This window comes from Equus asinus, chromosome 8 (genome assembly GCF_041296235.1).
Source record: "Equus asinus isolate D_3611 breed Donkey chromosome 8, EquAss-T2T_v2, whole genome shotgun sequence".
NCBI classification, from domain to species: Eukaryota; Metazoa; Chordata; class Mammalia; order Perissodactyla; family Equidae; genus Equus; species Equus asinus.
In genome coordinates this window covers 55509062-55531216 of record NC_091797.1, presented here as the reverse complement: position 1 = coordinate 55531216, position 22155 = coordinate 55509062, and the positions used below count along the sequence as shown (strand labels likewise).

The 22155-nt window shown below is 38.2% G+C and overlaps 1 protein-coding gene across 4 annotated transcripts in view; it reads left to right on the top strand.

The window, feature by feature from the left end:
- The window catches only part of RNF182 (ring finger protein 182), a 115461-nt gene that overhangs the window by 48578 nt on the left and 44728 nt on the right, over positions 1-22155 (top strand). For 2 of the 4 annotated variants that reach the window (XM_044773214.2, XM_070515611.1), the window contains exon 2: positions 13177-16385. The exons of the other annotated variants lie outside the window; for them this stretch is intronic. In XM_044773214.2, the coding sequence (XP_044629149.1) occupies positions 13387-14130 (744 nt within the window). In that variant the 5' untranslated portion in view covers positions 13177-13386 and the 3' untranslated portion in view covers positions 14131-16385. Of the gene's footprint in view, positions 1-13176; positions 16386-22155 lie in introns of those variants that run through there. 4 annotated transcript variants of the gene reach the window in all.

Below are 22155 nucleotides of genomic sequence, written 5' to 3'. Positions count from 1 at the left end.
AAAAGAGATTTTTATAGATCTTGTTCTCTGATCGTAATCCACTAATGTTAGAAATAAATAACAAAAGGCAATAAAGAAACTTTGCTATTTGGAAGTTTAAAAACACTCTTTATAACCTTTGAATCAAAGGAGAAAACAAAAGTCAATTTACAAGATATCTAGAAATCAATAAAAGAAGCATGATTTATTCCAGAAGCTATGGGATAGAGTGAAAGCTGTAGCCAGTGGAAATTTTACAGCCTTTATAGGACGTTTTCATTATTTAAGAATGAAGACAAAATGTACTCTTATTATGAAACGAGAAGAAAGAATGACAAAACAATCTAAAATAAATTAGAGGGAATAATAAGATCTGAAGTAATGGAATAAAACAGAAAGGATAAATACATTTAATAGCTGGCTCTTTGAAATAATAAAATAGATACAAAGATTTATGTGTCTGATTAGGGAAATTAATAAAGAGTTAAAAAATGACAAGACTAGAAATGAGAAAAAGGACATAATCAGAGATGCGGGAGTGATTCAAAGAAGATACAAAGGTAACTGCATTCACCTGTATCGCAACAAATTTGAAAAACCAGAAATAATGGATTATTTCCTTGCCACATGTAAATGTCCAAATTTGACCCAGAAAGAAGTGGAAAATTTGAATAAGACAGTATCATAAAAGAGGTTGGAAAAGTGATTAAAGGTTTATCGTTTAAAAAGGTAATGGGGGGGCCTGCCCCATGGCTGAGTGGTTAAGTTTACGCACTCCGCTGCGGCGGCCCAGGGTTCGGATCCTGGGCGCGGACATGGCAACGCTCGTCAGGCCACGTTGAGGCGGCGTCCCACATGCCGCAACTAGAAGGACCTGCAACTAAGGTATACAACTGTGTATGGGGGGGTTTGGAGGGAGGTAAAGCAGAAGGAAAAAAAAAAAAAAGATTGGCCACAGTTGTTAGCTCAGATGCCAATCTTTAAAAAAAAAAAAGGTAATGGAATTACAGCTGTTTTATGTAATCTTTAGAAAACAAATAATTTTATCATTATTTAAACGTTCCAGAAGATGATGAAAAGTTCCTAATTCATTTGTAAAATAAGCATACATTTAGTTACAAAACCCAATAGAGTACAAAAGTCTGGAGATTAATTTAGTGTTGAATATAAAAGCAAAAATTCAGTTGAATTGAGAGATTTTTCATGAGCCATTATTGAATGGGAAAAGCAAGATGCAGAAAACTGAATATAATATAGTAGTTAGAAAAAAAATTGTGCTTATGTATGTCATTATATGCACATGGATAAATCTGTGTACCTGGAAATATATATGGAAGAAAACACACCAGGTAGTTAATATGGGTCACTGCGGGTAGGGGTTAGTATTTAGGCTGATATGGGTGGAAGGAAGTGAAGAGGAGAAATTAACCAAATAAAACACACGCACACACAGACCACTAATAAATAAACAATAATATGTATGATCACATTTATATATTTATGTATATAAATTTGTATGTGTGTGTGCATGCATGTATGTGTACACATGCAAATGAAATTTTAAAAGAATTCTTATTGGCTGTGGGTGGTTTTATTCAATTATTTATTTATAATTTCTGTAGTAATAAGTAGGAACCTAGATCTAAAAACAATAAATTCTCAAACTCAAATACAGCATGGTAAGTGTATCAAGGCTCCTTGTGTTGTAAGTAGCAGAAATCCAACCAAAAATCTAGCATGAGCGAAAAGGGGCACTTATTGGCTCATAGAAGCCTTCACACGTTTAGATCTAGAAACGCAGTTCAGCTCTCCTCAGGTGTCTGTCTTTTGCCTTTGTCTCTATCTCTACCTCCTTTCCTTTACTTCTCTTTTTATTTTTGGCTTCATTCTCTCTTATTCTGCCCCTTGATGGCATGACAGTTCCTTAATTCATCTTTTTTTGGTTCTCTGCTTCCTCCCCTGGCCCCTGGCATGCACCCTCTTCCCCTAGCTTCAAATAATAATAATAAAAAATCCTAGGAAGGAACTTTGACAGGCCTGGTTTGAGTCACATGCCCAGCCAGGCTAATCCCCATGAGCTGGGGATGATGGAGTGCTGTGATCAGCCGGGCCTGGGTCAGAAATCCACACCTTTGGAGGGAAGGGAGGTGCACACAGCCGACCACAATCACGTCATCTGAGTGAGTGGGAAACACTTCCCCAAAGAAACCTTGGCAGTTGGGAAGGGAACAGAGTGATCTGGAGGAGAAAAAAAGATCCAGGTAGACAAAACAACAGATGTCCACTGAAGGGACTTTGCTTCAAAATCCAAGCCAAGTTTGCATCTTCAATATCAAAGGAATTGAGAAGTGGATTTGAGTCAGATAGTAAGAACTATACGTTTAGGGAAGTGAAGAGTCATTTGTCCAATAGCTCGAGCTGATTTGTAAGAATTACTGTAGGTAATTATCTATTTGTATATTCCTACCTCAGCTGATGTGTAAAAGGATTAAAGACTTAAGTGATTTAATAAGGAATACTAGGTTCATATGTTTGAATATGTATTTTTCTAGGGAAAAAATCTTTTGTATTTATTTTTTCCCCAGCTTTATTGAGATATAATTGACATAGAACATTGTATAAGTTTAAGGTGTACAACGTGATGATTTGATACATGTATATAACATGTATATATTGTGAAAGAATTACCACAATAAGATTAGGTAACACATCCATCCCCTCATGTAATTGCGTGTCGTTATTTTTAAGGCAATTTTAGTATGCTGGATTCCTTCCCCTCTGTCTGGTGAGACTGACTTTTAGCAGTTGTTGTTCTCATCAAGGAATGCTCCAGACTCACTCCTCTTAAAGATTCTATCTCTTTTAATACTGATTTCTAGTAATGCCTGAAGATATAGTTGATAAATAAATGACATTTCAACTTTGCGCAAAAAATTAATGAACTTACAGATTGTAGAGGGAAAAATAATATATTGATCCAAAATATCCATTGTCAGAAAAACCTGGGCTATCAAAATAGCTAAAGTATTTAGCCACGGATTTTTTTTAGTAATTTTTACTGTGAAGGATAACACCAGTGCAGAAAAATGTACTGCCTGATGGTATAACACAAAGTCAGCACTTGTAGGTACCAGCCAGGTCAAGAAAGAGAACCTTGTCAGCCTCTCAGGAGCCTGCTCTGTGCCCCCTTCCCCCCAACCCCCAACTCAGTCCCCTCAAAGGCATCTCTATCCTGACTTTTATGCTAATCATTTCCTGGCTTTTCTTCTTAGTTTTACCACCCAAACTTGCAGCCTTTCGACAGCTTAGTTTTGCCTGTTTTTTGGACCTTTCTAGAAATGGGATCGTATAATATGTACTCTTTGGGTCTGGCTTCTTTGACTCAACATCATAATTGTTGTCCGTAATTTTGTAATGAAGGCAGGGTGGGAACAGGCTGGAATGTGCATCCTTTAGAGGACCAGATAGCAACTCCAACTAATCATAACCCTGTAAAGTTGTAGATTTTAGGTTATTATTTGAGTTCTTTGAGGGACCTTAGAGTCGTAATGAGACAGATGAAGTATTTATTAAGAACTCCAGCAGTTGGTCCCAGCTCCCCAAGAGGAACAATCCCTGTGCCGTTTTATGCCCTTCCAGGAAGGAATGTTTGTGCTGGCTGCATCTCCAGGGCTGCTACAGGGCTCTCAGCCAGTCCTGCCCAGAAGTCCCCCTCTCACAGGCAGGACTTGACGCAGTGCTTCCAGCTGATGGAGTGGGTTTGCTAGAGTTGGCCTTAGAATTAAAGTAGGTATCTTTTTGATTGTATATTTGAGCATTTAGTATTTTCTTTACATGTTACTGGGAAGCCCCCATATGAATTTTAATAAATATGAACATTATGACCATACAACACTATATCTTAACATATTCAAAGGTCTGATAGAGCGTTTTTGTGAAAAAGGAAAGCTTTGTTTTAAATAATAGCTCATTACTGTCTAAGCAAACAATTTATGTTCATAGAATTATAAACTACAAATTGTGGCTGGCCCAACATAGAACATTCCTGCTCCTCTTCTAATGATTGGAAGCTTGGTACAGAAAGTATTAATAAATTAAGCTGATTGTCAAATGCTGACAATGTAATGTGTTCTCACATACACATAAGCCTTTTTAAAATTTTCACTTTTTCCCAGTTTTATTGAGATATACTTGACATGACACTAAGTTTAAGGTGTGATGCATGTTAAGAAACAAAACTCAGCTGAGTAAATTTAAAGATCAAGTTGGCTTTATTCAGTGATTCATGAATTGGGCAGCATCCCATCTGGCAAATAGAAAGGAGCTCTGAAGAACTGCATAGTCTGAAAGGCTTTTAAAGACAGAAAGGGGCAGGGACAAGGAGAAAAGAGATTACTACTGCTGACCAGGGAACTCCAGACTGACTGGGTAAAATTACATTCCTGGGGAAGCTTGAAACTGCAGTCAGGTTAGGTATTAGGTTTTGGTTTGCTGATGTGGGCTTAGCACAAGTGGCTCCATTTGGGGCCTGTTGTCTCTCTCTCTTTTTTTTTTTTTTTTTTAACAATTTCCCCTTTCGATCAGACTCTCAGCTTGATTGAGAGATGTGATCAAAATTTAAGGCATTAGCTCCACTCCCAGCTCCCACTCTGAAGTGCTCAAGGTTTTTGTTCATCCTCCATGTGGTGTTCACAGGTCATGACATTTTTTGCTTAATCTCTGTGATATATTCACAGGCCATGACTTCAGAGTCATCATTTTTAAGTTGGTCATTCTCTTTGTTCCTTTGACATTCCAGTCTTCGGGAGATTATTCGCTTGGTGATGAATGGCTGCAAACATGCATTTAAAGCTTTTGTGAGAATAAAGCTTGCCGGGGGAACCACTGTGATTATTATAAGCAGGTAATTCCCCATATCAAACCTCAGAATACGCGATTAGAATCAGTACACGATTAGAATCTAATATTGACAGAGGTGCAAGCCTAATTTTTCTGTCTACAATCACTCTCATCCTTCACCAATGATAATCACAGTGAAATCTATCTGTTTGCATTAAACTTGGCCTGATTATTTATATAAGTGCAGCCAGAATTGTGATTGGCCATATAAGCTCTTTTTAAGACTGCTTTGTTGGAACCTTGTAAGCAAAGTACCAGGCTGATTTTTCCAAGGGGCTTTACTGATTCTGTAAACTCAACCTTAGTTCCTTAAAACTGTCCGGTCACGTCTGAGTCTGTGCACGTCTCTCAAATATGACAGTTTAGTCACAGCCTTGCTAATATAACCAATATTTTTTCAATTCTGTCTTGTTACAAGGAGAGCAGATTCTTATCCAACTTATGTAAATAACTAACCATATTGCCATGAAAATAACACTCAAGATTTTCTGAATTCTGGAAGGATCAGGTGTGGAGAAAAGTATATGTTTCATCTTTGTTTACGAAGGTATGCTTTACCAAATTGCTGTAGGTCTTAGATAGCTTAAGGGAAAAAGTTTCCTTAAGTCTGGAAAAGTAAAACATTAAAGAACTAGCAATGTTTCAAACAAATAGTCATAAAAGTCATAATCATCCTCCCCAGTTCGTTCAACCCTGTGTAATTAATACCTGTTCTGCTTGAGTCTGGTTTTTCCATTAGTTTCAGAAATTCTTACCCAGTTTGGTTTTATAATCTTAAAGTTGTCAGAAACCTGTGTTTGTCAAAGTTCTTTTCATAAATCTCCTCAAAGATGAAGCACTTTTGCAGGAACACTTTTGTAAAAACATCAGAATAAAAACAACTGTGAGAAAACTTAAAGATGCTCATTGTTAAAGATCTGATTAAAGAGTTGATTACAGTAGAATTGACAGGAAATGTGGTTATTTCTGTAATGTGCAGCATTTTAAGATAAGCAGAATTAGGACTGATAACATTATACTAGGGCATATCAGATTTTCAGGAATTTCGTGTAATTTCTGGAGCACTTATGACATATACCTGTACAAATACACCATAAATAAGGCTTAGTATTACTTCTTACTTGACAATGCTTCCCATATAATTTAACATATCAAATTAGCCTAATTAGTTTAACATCTCTTTTTATAAGGAGAGAAAACAAATCTTTTGAGATGTTCCAGGGGTCCTCTGGAAAATCCCCAAGTTAGTTAGAGGTCAAAAAGACTTAATTTAGAATTTGATTTGGGGCAGGTTTGTCAAAAATATCAAAAGATTTTAAAACACTTGGTCAAACAGGATCACAGGTCACTATGAAACAATACCTAGTTATCCATTTAACCATAGTGACAACTAAAGACTTCACAGGCAAATATAGAAGGTTGCATAGGCGTAAAAAAGGAAAACTTAACTCTTTTAATAGAGAAGACTCAGCTTTCTTAGATAATCAAAATACTTCATAAAGATAACACAGGAAATTATTTTGACAACACACAGAGCCTTTGTTTTTCTAGGCAGATTACTTAAATGGTAAAGAAAAACCTTTCACAATCTCTTATCAGGAGCAGACCAGTAGTCCAAGAAAACTTTGTCCTTTTATCAGATGAAAGAAAATTAAGTTCCAGTTTTACATGAGTACATTACTGATTTGAAATCTTAATTTTATAACCTTTATAATATATTCATATAATTTTACCCAAATTGATCACACAAAGTAAAATTCTCTCTCTCTTTCTCTTTTCCCAACTTTGTATCTAATTTGTCCTTTATTCTCCTCTTTCCTGTTCTGAAGTAACCAGCCTCACTTTAGGATGAAATTACTTTCTTTTCCCTCAAAAAATGTATTTCCATTCTTCATAACTTTTCTTATTGAAAATACATATCCTGCTTTTCTTGCATACAGAGATGTTTTCTGTCTTATTTTTTCTAGTAGCTTTAATTACATATATTAGAATTTTTAACCCTTAAAAACCTTAACTTTTAGTGAAAATAAAGAAATAAACAATTCTGAACTCTCTTTTACATTAGCATTCTGTGGAATGGTAAATTTAGAAATACATTTTATAATTTCTAGGACCATATGCTTTCCTGTAGTAACTTTTTCAGTGTGACGCAAAATGTGTTTACTAATAGACCCAAATATCTTTAGTCCTTCTGTAAGAAGAAGCCAAAAGTAGATAAATCTATATTCAAGAATTAATGTTTCAGTATTTTATCTTATTTGGCAATGATCTAGATATTCAATGAATTTAACTTGTTTAATTTAACTTAGGAAAACTTTAAAGTTTCAGGTTACCAAAAAGATTTGGGGAAACTATTTAAAAAGTTCACCTAAAAAATCCTTATCCTATGTACATCTATTCAATTTACTTATTCCTAGCAACTGTGTTTTGACTACCCACAAAAACCTCATGAGGCACTAGACAAAGTCAACCATTATCTCAAGCTTTTTTTTTTGCTGACAAATTTTGTAAGAGATAACATGAACTCGTTTACCTTTAGTAAACCTAGGTAGAATAAAAGTATTGTATTTAATGCTGATAACTCTAAAGACATACTTGTATTAATTAAACCAACAAACTTAAACTAGTTTTAATACAGGGTATTTTCCCAGATTACTTGAACCTGCAGTTCATTTGGGTTAGTTTCTGTCTTTCTGAGAATTCAGTTTATATGAGCACTTAATTTTCTTTAAGCCAATTAAATAGAGCTCTTTTACAAATTAATTATGGCAACAACATCTGGAAGTAGAAAGATGCCATACATCTACAACACGTGTGTAGACACACATAAACATACAGACAGACACAAACAGAGACCTTATGGCTTTTGTTTTTGACATTACTGCCGTGAATCAGGTACAATAATACAAAACTCACTAGTTATGAAAGAAGTTGGATCTAAGTTGTTTTTCTGATCTTAGTTTCAAATGACCTTTTCCCTGTTTGTTTTTCTTCTAATAAGAATTACCTCCCTGAAGTTTATACCTTGACATTTACATCTCAGGGGCACAGGGAAGGAATACAGGTTACAAACTTCTTAAGATAAATAGGGGACGTTTTGGGAATAATAAAAAGGGTTAGGTGAACTTTGAACTGACCCTAGAGCTGCATTTCTAGTTTTGCAGAGATTTGTAAGGTAAGGACAGTTGCTCTCATTTCCTCAAAGAAGTGGATTGCAGCCTAAATGATGTCATAGTTGATCCACCCGTCCAACTACAATATCCTTAATTTGCTGCTGCTGCTTTATTTTTTTCTATCAGGGAGAAGATTTCTAACGAAGATGGAAATCAAAAGATTTCTATGTTCTGGATTTAGAGCTCTTTGCCTTTGGAATGTTTTAGTAAACCGTTTCACAAAGGCTTCAGAAGGCTTTTCTTTCCCTCTGGGTACATAGTTTTATTTTAGCTTAGGGGAGAAGACCTAAAAAAAATTTGTATTAGGCTCTGAATATCAGCTGTGGTCACAAGTTCAGTCAGACCAGTGACCTCCCATCTTGTTTTCTGCCTTTTTATCTATCCACTAATCTCAGGAGGTAATCCCTTTACAGAAAAACTTTTGAGAATCCTCCCTGGGTTTAAGAAATTCTTTAAGTATGCCCGTTAGTTTGTCCTTTGCCTCAGGAGTGAAAGATATTTGAAGAGGATCGCATGAAGCCTCAGATGGTCTTATTTTAAAGGTAACTGTTTAATAGTCTCTTCAGAATGGAAAGGCTATTTGGATAAAAGGATTACAAGAATGAGTGCTCAAATAAAGGAGGATAGAGGGAAGCAGTAGGAATTACATCAGTCTTATCTTTTGTTTTAGGTACCTCTTGTGTCTTTAATTTTTTAAATTAGCCTTTTGCAACAAATCTTTCAATAAAGCTATTTTGGAATTTTCATGCCTTTGGAAGCTTCTGAGTACCAATTAAAAGAGGTGTCTCATTCTGTTTGTTTAATTTGGGAGCCCTTGCTTTTAAATGCGCTTCTGAAGTGATCCTACCTAATTGGAATGTTCCTCATAGTGGCTATTGCAATTCTAGGTTGTAATTCTCCTGAGGACTGGCTGTGGTTTGATAGGGCCCCGGCTGCAAAATGGCGTGTAACCCACATTTTCTGTCTAACCATCTCTAGCTGCAGATAGGGGTGGAACCCACATTTCTGTCCAGCCATAGGACAGTTACCAAGCAAGACTCTCAGGACACAGTCAGATTTTGCTGTTTTTGTAGATATTTAGAGCTTCTGGGACCATAGTTCTTAGACATAAAATGAGCAAGTGTCCCAAAAGGTGGTGTGCTCAACTCTTTGTAATTTAAGAATTACATTTTTTAAATTATTTATTTATTTAGCTAAACCTTTGGGTCCCTCAGGACCAGACTAATACCTAAAAGGGACATGTCACTGGATCTTTTACAGTGTACCTCATTGCACAGAAATTTACACAGAAATTTCTTTAGGTTAGCAGGTGGCCTAATGTCAATCTAATCCATTCTGTGACCAACTCACACTAACACGGGAGTCTTTGGGTTGGGTGGTGAGTGCTATAACAGCTTTGAAATGCTTGACTTGTGCCTACCAATTTTTGTGGCTGTTTGGCTTCTGAGATCCCCAATACGTTTATCTACACATACGTTGTTTACCTACACAAGACAAACCAAACAAACATGTGCGCCTTAACATATCAGTAGTAACCAAGGGATGTTACTATGGACTGGCCAAGAGAAGGCCTTGTGTGCACCAGCACCAATTCCCATGGTGGAACCTTAGGCTTAGGAAAGGATTGACTCAGCACATCTCAACAAATGGGGTTGCAGACTGGGGTCTCCACATAAATGGGGAACTGAGATCTGCCACCGACAGTTCCCACATGGACCTAGGGACAGAATCAAAGCTGAGGGTATTGGGATATTGGGAACTGAACCGAGGGCTAGGGACTCAGGTTCTGGATAGAACCATCCGCCTGCTCAAGCTGACTTGGTAAGCCCTGCGCTGGAAGGCCAATTAGATCAGGAGCTTGATGCAAAGAGAGTGGTGTTCAGAACCAAGAGGAACTTACTCACCGCCTCTGGAAATGACAAGAAAGACAGTGAACCCAAAGGGCTTGTGGAGTACCATGCCCGTGTTTCTTATTGTCTCTGAAGCCGTCAGAAGTCTCCTTAGGTGCCACCAAATCTATTAAAAAACAAAATTCAACTGAGTAAATTTAAAGATCAAATTGGCCTTTATTCAACGATTCATTAATCAGGGAGCATCCTATTTAACAAATAGAAAGGAGCTCCAAAGAGCTGCATAGAATGAAAGGCTGTTATAGACAGAAGGAGGCAGGGACTGGCATAAAGTAGATTATCTTATCTTTCTTTGGGGGATGGAAGGGTTCTATAAGGTGGATTATCTCACTACTGCTGACCAGGAAATTCCAGATGGACTGGTTAAGATTACATTCCTGGGGGGGGTTGAGGCTGCAATTGGGTTAGAGTATTAGGTTTCAGTTGGGTGAAATGCACTTAGCACATGTGACTCCATTTTGGACCGGTTGTCTCTTTTCTAACAAACACAATGACCTGACTTACAGATATTGTGAAATGATTGCCATAAGTTTAGTTAACATCCATCATTCTCATGTAGATATAAAAAAAAAAGAAGAAAAAGAAAAAATATATTCTTTTCCTTGTGATGAAAACTCAGGATTTGCTCTCTTAACAACTTCCAAATATAATAGACAGTAAAGTTAACTACAGTCATCATGTTGTACATTACATCCCTAGTACTTATTTATCTTATAACTGAAAGTTTGAACCTTTTTTTTTTTTTTGCTATTGAGTTATTGAGTTCTTTATATATTTTGGATGTTAACCCTTTATCAGATATATGGTTTGCAAATATTTTTTTCCCACCTCATAGGTTCCCTTTTTGTTTGGCTGATCATTTCTTTTGCTGTGCAGCTTTTTAGTTTGATATAGTCCCACTTGTTTATTTTTTATTTCGTTGCTTGTGCTTTAGATATCATATCCACAAAGTCATTGCCGAGATCCAGGTCAAGGAGCTTTTTTCTGTTTTCTTCTAGGAGTATTTTGGTTTCCAGTCTTACATTCAAGTGTTTAATCTATTTGAGGTTAATCTTTGTGAGTGGTGTAAGGTAGGGTCTAGTTTCATTACACGTAAGCCTTTTGTTGGCGTTTCTGTATGTATACTCTGGCATTCTGTGTCTTTAGATGTAATTTTGCTTATTTATCCTCACTGAATATTTTACTCTGTCTTTTCCCAATGTCTTTGTATGTATGTTTACATACTTTCTTTTCCTTTTTCACACAACTTCACATACATCAGGTGTTTTGACGGCAATGGAGGCAATCACTGCTGCGGATTCTATCATGACTATCAGCTTCAGTATGCCTGGAATGTTGAGAGTATTATGGCTGAGTAGGAAGGTGGCTGCAAAGAGAATATAACATGTTCAGTTTGGTTGGGCCTTTGGTCTGTGTGTGCTACTAGGAGGGCTGAATGAATGGGAGCTGTCCAGTAAGCAGATCACCAATGACCTGCCCAGGGCTCGGGACCATTCTGTGAAGCTAGCTAGGACTGGGAGTGGTGACAGGGAGAGAACACTTTCTTATTCTTTGACGATCATCCTGGAGGTGTTCATCCCACAGGAGAAGAAAAAGCCAGCCTTGTAGAATTGTGGGCAAGGTAAAGTCATGTTTTGCAATGACTTGGGCACCTGTAACCTGATCAGGATCAGGAATGAAGAAAATATTTAGGGCACATGGAAGGAAAGGGATGGAAGAGTTGATATTTGTGTCTGTATGTCCTTTTTTGTGTGTAAGAGTGGATACATAGAAATTGGTGTATGGTAGCAATTTTGAAATACATGCATGCATATACAGTAAACTCTATTTTTTTGAATTGTGCCTACGTTTTTTGGCTGACACCAGAGATTCTATTTATTGATTGATTTCCTTTTCCCACCAAGAGTATCTTGCCACTGGTATCCATTATAATTCTTACAATATATGAAGTCAACTTAAAAATTAGCTATGTCATAAATAAAAAGGAAAATAATAGGCTTTCACTAACCAATAATTCATGATTTCTCAAATTATCCAAGTTTAGCTACCCACTGCCTCTTCTCTGTTAGGGCAATATGGTCCATAGCAAATTTTAAATGCCAGCGTAGTTTCACTCTACTTGTCAGAACTGTTATGGCAGCCTTCTGCTGTTATTGCTTGGGGGTATGCTCAGAAATTTAAGTACATTGTGGTATTTTTCCAAGCAAAACATAATTTAAGACAAATCTACTACCAAAAAATCACATATATTAGAGCAAAATAAAAATTATTTGGAGATTTCCCATATTGTTGCTCCCCTCTGTTGGTATTAATAGTTGAGAAATGACTGTGCCCTTGAAATCAACCTTCAGCCATTAGACCAAAGCCAGTAATAGCAACTAAGGCCCAATGTTAAGAACTGCTGATTATATGACGCTTTCTGTTCCCTGTAGAGTTTACATGAAATAAAGTAGGCAAGCAGGTGCACTTTGAGTACTTCTCCATGGCCTTGCAGGAGCAGTTCTTCGTGTTTCGAGATATGACTGTGCATGTGTTATCGTGTTTACTTCTCTTTCTTGGGAATTAGACTTGACTTGTTTATCGTGCTATATCAGCTGTCATATGCTTCATTCTTCCTTGAGTGAATTTATATATACAACTACAGTTTTTAAGACTAGCATCGAAACAAAAAGTTTGAATGGTCAAATATTGAAGGCACATGTAACAGGTTTCTTTACACTAGAAGGTGGGCATAGTCTGCTGTATTTAAATATGCTCTCATCTCTATCAAAGTACTTTCTGAAAACACGTTTTGCACATTTAACCGTAAGGTTTCCCTTCTTTTGTGTGTTCCTAAGGACTACTGAGGGTATTTAGACAACTGGTTGGAAATGTATCTATTCTGGTATGTGTCCCATTCTATTTTCAAAGAAACCAGAATTTGTTACAAGTTTCAGAGAGAAAATCTCTATATGTAGCCACACTCTCAGTGCCCTGGAGTGTATTTACACCATTAGGAGTCTTAATTCCTTCTTTACTATCCTGTTTGTGGACTGAAAAAGCTAAGTAAGCATGGAGATAACTCTTTCCTGTCCTGGGGGCAGAAATGTGTGAAAAGATGAAGGGTATTTAACCTCTTATGTCTACTGCTTCTGATTGTTGAGGCTGAGAAAATTCCGTAAAGCACTTTTCAGTAGAACTGTTCACCATATTAGAATCTCTCTTTTCCTTTGCAGACCCTTCATGTGGCCTTTTTTAATATGCGTTTGAAACCGAGAGTTATGTGTAGAAGTTGAAAATGCCTGGAAGATTTCTGGTCTCTGTCACTCCTTTTCCTGCCTTTTTGCACCTCTGCCTGATTTGGATGATGTGACATTCAGCGGGACACCTTAACCGAAGTCGTTCTTCAACGAGACATCTGGCCAAAGATTGTGTAGTAATTCAAGATGGCGAGTCAACCGCCAGAAGATGCCGCAGAGTCTCAGGGGTCTGACGAGCTCGAGTGTAAGATCTGTTATAATCGATACAATCTGAAGCAGAGGAAACCCAAAGTGCTGGAGTGTTGTCACAGGGTGTGTGCCAAATGCCTCTACAAGATCATAGACTTTGGGGATTCCCCCCAAGGCGTCATCGTCTGTCCTTTCTGCAGGTTCGAGACGTGCCTGCCTGATGACGAAGTTAGTAGCCTGCCCGATGACAACAACATCCTTGTAAACTTGACTTGTGGAGGCAAAGGCAAGAAGTGCCTGCCAGAGAACCCCACCGAGCTGCTGCTGACCCCCAAGAGGCTGGCCTCTCTCGTCAGCCCTTCTCACACTTCCTCCAACTGCCTGGTTATCACCATCATGGAGGTGCAGAGAGAGAGCTCCCCGTCTCTGAGCTCCACTCCCGTGGTAGAATTTTACAGGCCTGCAAGTTTCGACTCTGTTACCACTGTGTCCCACAATTGGACTGTGTGGAACTGTACCTCCCTGCTGTTTCAGACATCCGTCCGGGTGTTAGTTTGGTTGCTAGGTTTGCTGTACTTCAGCTCCTTACCCTTGGGGATCTACTTACTGGTATCTAAGAAAGTCACCCTTGGGGTCGTCTTTGTCAGCCTCGTCCCTTCGAGCCTTGTTATTCTTATGGTGTATGGTTTTTGCCAGTGTGTTTGTCATGAATTTCTAGACTGTATGACACCTTCTTCTTAATCGATATGCAAACTAAGAATTTGACATACATTTGACGTGTTTGAAGTTAGGTAATTGATCATTTATTTTCTTTTGTATTCTCTACGATTAGCGTCCATGACATTCGCAAAGCCATCGGCCATACGTTTGTAGTCTGTTTTCCATCAAAATGTTGACTCAGTTGGTTTTCCTGTATGCTGGAAGTAATAATGTTCATTTCTGCTTAGGTGTTAGCGAAGAAGAGGCAAAAATGTATGAGCTGGGCCCGCATGGAGCTCTTCTTGTGAGGCTTCCCAGAGAAAGAGCAGGATTTCACTCAGCTCTGCTGGACAGACTCCGGGGGCGAGGCGTGTTAGCCTACAGGAGAGGTCTTTGTGGAAGGTTAGGAAGGAACTGATTCCTCTTCTCATAATCAGTGATAGTCTAGGATGGAGGGTGGACACAAGAGGAGAATATTCCAAGACACGTCTGTTTGAAAGGGGTGCACCCCCCTCATTGTTGGAGCACCCCTGAGTCCTCTTCACGTGTTCTGTCTCTAAAGTTAACGTTGCTCTCTGTGGTCTGCTATCTGCTACTCCAGTTGAGGTGCTGGTTCCCTTTGCCCATGCTCCCTTGCCAGGAGGAAACTCGTCCTCATGCCCTTGTGTGGTTTCAATTGAATACCTGTTTTGCCGCACTACTAAAGAGAATTAAAAACACTGAGGAATTTGCATCACAGTAAACTCCATGACAGAATATGGCCACTTGTCTTTGAGACACACCCTTTCCTCCAGATTTATTTTCCTGTCTCCTCAGTCTTCTCCGAAATTCCCACAGAGCAGTTATTGTTCATGGAAATCTTCGTTTAAGTCTTTCCTTAAAACAGGTTAGTTTAGTTTTTTTTTTAAGCTGCGTTGTTCAACCAGCCCCACTCCTTATCCTGAATGAGGTTCCGTTTAAATTAGTTCTATAAGTTTATGAGGGTTTTATTTTTTCCTGTTGTGTTTTAAATTCTATTATGGACTTATTTAACTTAATCCTAACAATTTTGGGTAAACTGTGGCCGTGGAAACCCAGAAACAATTATTGAGATGTCCTAGCTCACAGTTTGAAGGGCTGAGAACCTCAGTATTTTGCTGTACTGTCCTGAGTTGTCCCAAAACGTAATGGTTTAGGTTTATGTGCAAAACTGTGTCGCAGTAGGCCAGGCCAAAAGGTGGGCAAGAAACACACAAAGCTGACGCCCAGCTCGGAAAGACCCTTCAAGGAAGTTAAATGAAGGTGGCAGAGTGCAGCTTAACGTGTTGCAATCCCTGTTGTTTTTAAGACCGTTTTAAAATGGATTCAAGTTCTTACATGGTTTATTTCGGATAAAAGCATAAGCTTTGTGACTTGAGGTGGTGAACTTCTTTTCATGATGTAGGAGAAGCTGAATGTATATATTTATGAGAGAAATTGTTTAGCAGATTTTAGGTTTGAGGGAATAGAATATCCACAGAAACTAGGCCAAAAAAAAAAAAGCTTTTTAGTCTCTAAAACCCATTACTGATGATTAACATTAAAATACTTATAACTCTTAGAAAGGGGCATTACTATGACTATTTAACTTGTTTGTGATGAGACATTTATTTGTGATATAGTTACAGGGGACCCAGTTCCAATCTCCTTGTTCAGGAAAAATTAATACATTTCTAGAATAGTGGTTTGATTTTAATTGTATAACTAGTAACTTTGGGAATATGTACACCCAAGGTGAGTATGACGGGAATGTATATGTGGGATGTGGCCCAGTGAGTTTAAGCCCCAAGATACAGCTAAATACATTTATGATTTCATAAAATCTAGTTTAGATAGTATTGTGAATGCAATTTCCAAAAATCCGTTTGTACTTAGAGTAAATATAATATGTAGGAGATGTTTTGTGGTTTGGATTTATATATTTATAAGGTTTTTAGAAATGTTCATTTTGTCTGAAATGTAACATCAGATAAACTGGTGACTTATCCTATGATGAGATTTCTAGAAAGCTCTGGACATGGGTACTATGTATTTTGCTTATTTGTAGAATGTCTGCAGTGCTAAATTTGTGTCTCTCTGTTTATTGTGATAGTCTTTTTAACAGTTGCCAGTTAAGTTAATTTGGTTTTAAAGAGTTTTAAATGTATGACAACAAAAAACTCTTCATGCTGTTGAATGAAGAAAGGACCGTGCTTCAATGTCTTATTCACTGTGATAATGTTTTGTTTGTCCATTAAATTGTTATTATTTCTAAACCAGAAGTTGTATTTCTCTCGTGGTTGAGATTTAGTTATTACTTTGGACGTCTATTAACGTTAGGTAACTGCAAGCGAGAGCTTTCAGAAACGTTGATTATGCTAATGCCTTGATCACATGCAGATCACACGACAAAGCTGATCGAACTTATCCCACTCCTGAAGGACCTCCATACTTTTTTTTTTTTTTTTAAAGATTTTTTTTTTTTTTTTTTTTCCTTTTTCTCCCCAAAGCCCCCCGGTACATAGTTGTATATTCTTCGTTGTGGGTCCTTCTAGTTGTGGCATGTGGGACGCTGCCTCAGCGTGGTTTGATGAGCAGTGTCATGTCCGCGCCCAGGATTCGAACCAACGAAACACTGGGCCGCCTGCAGCGGAGCGCGCGAACTTAACCACTCGGCCACGGGGCCAGCCCCCCTCCATACTTTTTTTTAAAAAAGCAGGGGATAAAAATTATGGAAGCTTAAACGAAAACGTTTTTAATCTTTATAAATAAATATTTTGGTTTTAATGTGACTGTTTTGGAGTTTGCCTAGCTGCTCAGCCAAATAGAATCCATTTCAGTTGGGGAATCACTAACCTTGTGTGATCTGGGCAAATTTTAAAAATTACCTGATATTTAAGTATGACCGTTGTTAGGCAAAGTAGAAGTAGTTTGGGATATGTAGCAGTTTATATCTTATGATACTTAGTGAATTGTCACCCTGTGTTAATCAGGGTAATGCTTTCATTCACTTGTGAAACCTACATAAACGAGGAAGGAATTGGGTGAAGAAAAACAGTTACTTGTGCTGGTCATAGCTTAGAGTGTGAACATACCCTCAGGTGATGAAAATTTGCCCAGTTTTAAATAGATACTAGGCTTCTAGGACACCTCAAGTTTGAGGAAATTTCCTGATATGTCAACCGGGTAGACGTGGAAGCCAAAGGAATCCTGTATTGATAGGCAGACTGATCCTGCAGTTGTAAATGTGAGCCCTGTGCGTGTGGGGGACAGAGGAGGCTGGACCGCGTGAACTGGAGAGTGTAGTGGAGGCAAGCTACAATTCTGCATTTATCCGCATTTTTCTGAGACTTTCTTTTTTCAATCTCCTTGGTAAAATACTTGCCTTCATTCTTCTGAAACACTACATATTAGAGCTTTCCTCAAAACTAATGAGTTTCGGGTAAAGGTAAGCTCTCTCAAAGTGTTTAACCGTTTGCTCTTGAACTTGAGTCTTGTGTGTTTTCCACATCTCTGCCCCTATGTTAGCTATTTATTTCTCTGCCTCAAACCCTTTATGAATTCTTACTCCTCTATGAGAAACTAGTGCCTTAGCGTTGGGTCTTCCCTCACAGATTTACTTTTGTATAAAAGAGATTAAAAAAGAAGAAGAAGAAGAATGAGGATAACAAAATGTTGAAATTTGAGTAAATTCCAAGTGAGTGCTGGAGGCAGTACAGATTCAGCTCATTGTATCATTTAAATCTGTGGTTTAACCCAAATCTAAGTATACTCATTGTACAGCTATTTATGGCTTTGACATGAAAGTGCTTTAAATTTAAGAATAAAAAAATCTAAAATTTAATTAGGTCCTAAATATTGTGTATGCTAAGTAGGGATACCTGCCATTGTATTTTTAAAAGTGGTTGAACCTTGATTTAATTGAAACGTGCAATTACCTGGGACAGTTACTCTACAAGCATGTTAATTAATCAGGAGTTTATTAGATTTGCAACATACTAACGTTTTCCCTTTAAACTGAGATGGGTGGAATTTCGTGAGAGAGAAGAATGTGCCGTCGCTTAGTAGGTGTTTTAGATCTTGGTTTTCCCCTGAAGTGCAAGGCTTTAGCAAGAAGGGTTCTTTCTGTGTTCAGATCCATTTACTTCAGACACTTCAGGTTTGGGAGTCATTGAAATGCTATTGGCATAATAGCAACTGAAGCTAAGGGAGTGGAGAAATGCAGAGCGGGAGAGAGCGAGGGCCAAGGCTGAGCTCTCTGAGCCTGTAACTTTGATCAGTCAAGAAGCTGGCAAAGGGACCACGTTGGGGCAGCCAGAGCCGAAGGCCCAGAAACTGGACAAGTGTGGTCACAGGAGCCAAGAGAAGGGAGGTGGAATTAGGATGATCGGGTGAACACAGACAGAAGCAGATTTCAGATTAGTTTATTAAAAAAACAAAAAACAAAAAACTGTTTTCCAAGCTTTTCTCATGAAGATTTTCAAATATACAGAAAAGTTGAGAGAATTATATAATTATCACTTACACTTACCACTTAGACTCAGCAGTTAACATTTTGCTGTATTTGTTTTTTCTCTTTTTCCCCCCTAAGACTAAAAGACTTCCTCAGATTTTACTAAAATATCGTTAGTTCATCAATGACAATGCAGAATACTTTTCTGATATCATTTAATATGCAGTCTACACAAATTTTTCTATTTGTTCTCAAAATATCTTTTTTAGTTTAAAGCACAAAACACAAGGATCTGGTCAAGCTTCACACATTGCATTTGGTTGTGTGTATTTTATTCTGCAACTGTCACCCCACCTTGTTTTCTCTCTGATTGACTTTTTGAAGCAAGCCGGCCACTTATCTTGTACAATGTCCCACATTCTGGATTTGTCTGGCTGTGTCCTGGTGGTGTTTAACTTCTATCACTTGCATTTCCTGTGAACTGAAAGTTAAGTGTAGAAGTGTGGTTGGATTCAGATTTGGGGCAAGAAGTTTCCTTAGGTGATGCTGTGTACTTGGTATTGCACCACGTCCGGAGACGTGAATGAATGGTGGTCCTCCCATTCAAAATGCTGATCGCTCAGTGAAGGTGGCGACCTCCAGGTCTCCCCGTTTCCCCGGTGCAATTAGCAAGTCATCTGTGGGGTGACCCTTTGGCACCTTGAAAGTATCATCTTCCCTAACAGGTTTTACCTGATGGTCTTAGCATCCAATGATGATGCTTGCCTGAATCAATTATTTCATTTTTCCAAAGATTTGGAGTGCATTATTCTGTGAAAACTTAATTCCCCCTCACTGGAGGTTTCCAAGAGAGGGTGGTCCTATTTCATCTCAGCAGATATATGGTGGAAGAGAGAGAATCATAGGCGCCTACACTTGTCTAAAGTTCCCGTAAATCTTAAGGTTGGAATGTGTCATTACAGTCATCCAGTTACTGAAGGAATAAACTGAAATAGATAAGTCTTTTGTCTCCTGAAGTACTTTCTATAATCTCAGAGAAGAAGGAAACCCAAATCTTTTGTGAAATGACGTTTTTTTAAACCTGTAAATTATGCACTTGATTCTAGCCTCAAACTTTCAAAATACCTGTTGGGTTTCTTAAACACCCGTCTGAAACACGTTATTCCTCTCTTTCTTAAGTTGCTTAACCAGCCCTCTGTTTATCTTCCAAATCATGTTGGACTACCTGTCCTTTCCTTTGAGACTGCATACTCCTTAGCCTCAATCTTGGTCAGATCTTCTTGAACTCTTAACTTCAGACGCCTCTGTTTTCTTATTCTCGTAATTAGTTCACTCTTTAGTTTATTCTTCAGAGTGATCTTGTTTGGTCAGAATAACCTTTTGTTTATTGTCTGACCATTCCCTCCCTCCTTAAAATCTCTTCCAGGGAGTGGGTTCTTCCAGAAAGTTCACTGTATGTTCCCAGTCTTGGTAATATTCTGGAGGTTTCTCCACGTGCACTCCCGTTTTTAGATTTTTCAGTCCTTTGAGTGGCAGATGGAATGTCTACAGAGCTTCTGTCAGCTCACATAATAAATTCTGTAGTCTTTGGATAATATTTAAAAAATTTTAATAAGCATTGTTCTTAGGTAAAATGTATGCTGTATAATTCTAAACTTAATATCTTCCCTAATTCTTGCCAAGGGAGTTCCAATTTGGTTGAGCCAACTAATAAATGTATACTGGACTAGGGTCAGATAATTCTGAGAGCTCATAATGTCTCAAATTCCTTCTCAATAGTTGAAAATAAATTAAGCTTTTAATTGTTTCATATCTATAGATAAGAAAGCTTGTCTTCTAACATGGAATTTTAAATGAATTAAAATAACACGTTTACAGTGAAGTGTGATTTTTAATGCTAAATAACATCATTAGTCAATAAATGAACACCTCTTTTTGTCATGTGCTGAGACAGAAACTCGTGCACTCTTCCTTTCTTCCCATTTTCTCTGACTTCTTTATTGCCATTTATGGCAAAGGGGGAATGGAACAGGCTGCCAGTAGTGGGGACAGTAAAATGTTGATAATTTCTCGTTTCCAAATTTAACAATTTACATTCTTGTCAAAGTTTCGTGGGAGGACACATTCCAACTTTGCCTGTGACCCCTGCCTCATTATCAGTCTTCATGTTACGCACAGGAAAATATCTAAATATATGCAGAAGGAGGTCCCAAGCAGAATAATTAACTACTGATTATTTATTGAGCCTTTGAAACTTTCACCGTTAATTCTCAAAGAATGGAACCCAATCTTCCAAATTTTGAAAAACATGAACCAAATTTAAGCTTTTGATCTTTGAATGTTAGGGCAGGAAAGATTTGGAGATCACAGTCCAATGGCCGTATTTTACAGACAGGAAAACCGACACTCCAAGGTAGCATCAGAGTCACGTGACAAGTGCTACAACCAAGTTCTACGGAAGGTCTTTGAAGTCCAAGTCTGCTTTTCACCCTTCACTTCCCTGCCGCTCAGTCAATATCAGTCAAGTTATGTTTTCTACATGGATTATCAAATTGTAGACAAGAAAATGTGCAGCTGGACAGGGAGTATTTTATTCCAAGAAGTTCTGTTTAGCTACAAAAATATGTAATGAAGACTTGAAATTATCATCGGAATTATTCAAGATCCTTCTTTGTTCTTGAGAAGTAAGATCAAAGCATTTGAGACTGCAAACTTATCCATAAAACAAACACTAGGAGCTTTATCAAACACGAGCAGACAGCTGTTGTCGTTAGGAAAAGGAAGAGGGTGTTGAGATGAGAGGTCAGCACGTGTGTGACAAATTTTCAGGACTTTGAAACTCTAACATCTCTCTTTTCTTTCCATATTGTTAAAGAAAAAATATTATTCTAACTATTAAGGAAAAAGTTATTCAATGACTCTCGTTAATAGATGACAAAGCAGACTGTATTCAAGGGGCAGCCATTGAGACAGTGTAAGGACCACTGCCATGGGGTCTTGCCGTAGGGAAGAGAGACTGGACTCGGCTCTGACTCCAACAAGGATAAGTGGGGATTTATATCCAAGCAGCAGGGGGGAGTCAGTGGATAGAAAATTACTAAGAGGAAATATCAATGGTAAAGGGGATTCTTGCTTGACCCACTCAACAGAATTCTTGCTGCAGGCAGGCAGGAGTGATAAGATAGCAAGGGTGGTCAGATGCCAAGGGTAGGGGATTTTTGCTAAACTAACTTAGCAGAATTCTTGCTCAAAATGGATTCTACAAGGACAGAGAGGAAAACTCAAGTTTGGGTGTAGTTGAGCAGAGGACTCAGAGGGGCCTGATTAAAGTTAGGCCATTGAGAGAGTCTTTGTCAACATGCACCACCCTCATTTAGAGCTTTACTTGGATAGTTGCAGTAGTCTTTGAGGCAATTCTCCTGCATCCTGTATAGGGATACCCTGTGCCGTCATCACATCTAGGAAGATGCTGCTCTAACACACTGGTCCCTCAGTGCCTGGACCTCAACTCCAGAGATTGGTCCTCCTTCCCTCCCCCACATTCTTACCGCCATTCATACCCTTGAATCGCTCACATTTGGCTTTTACTATTACAGCTGGAATGAAACTGCTTTCTC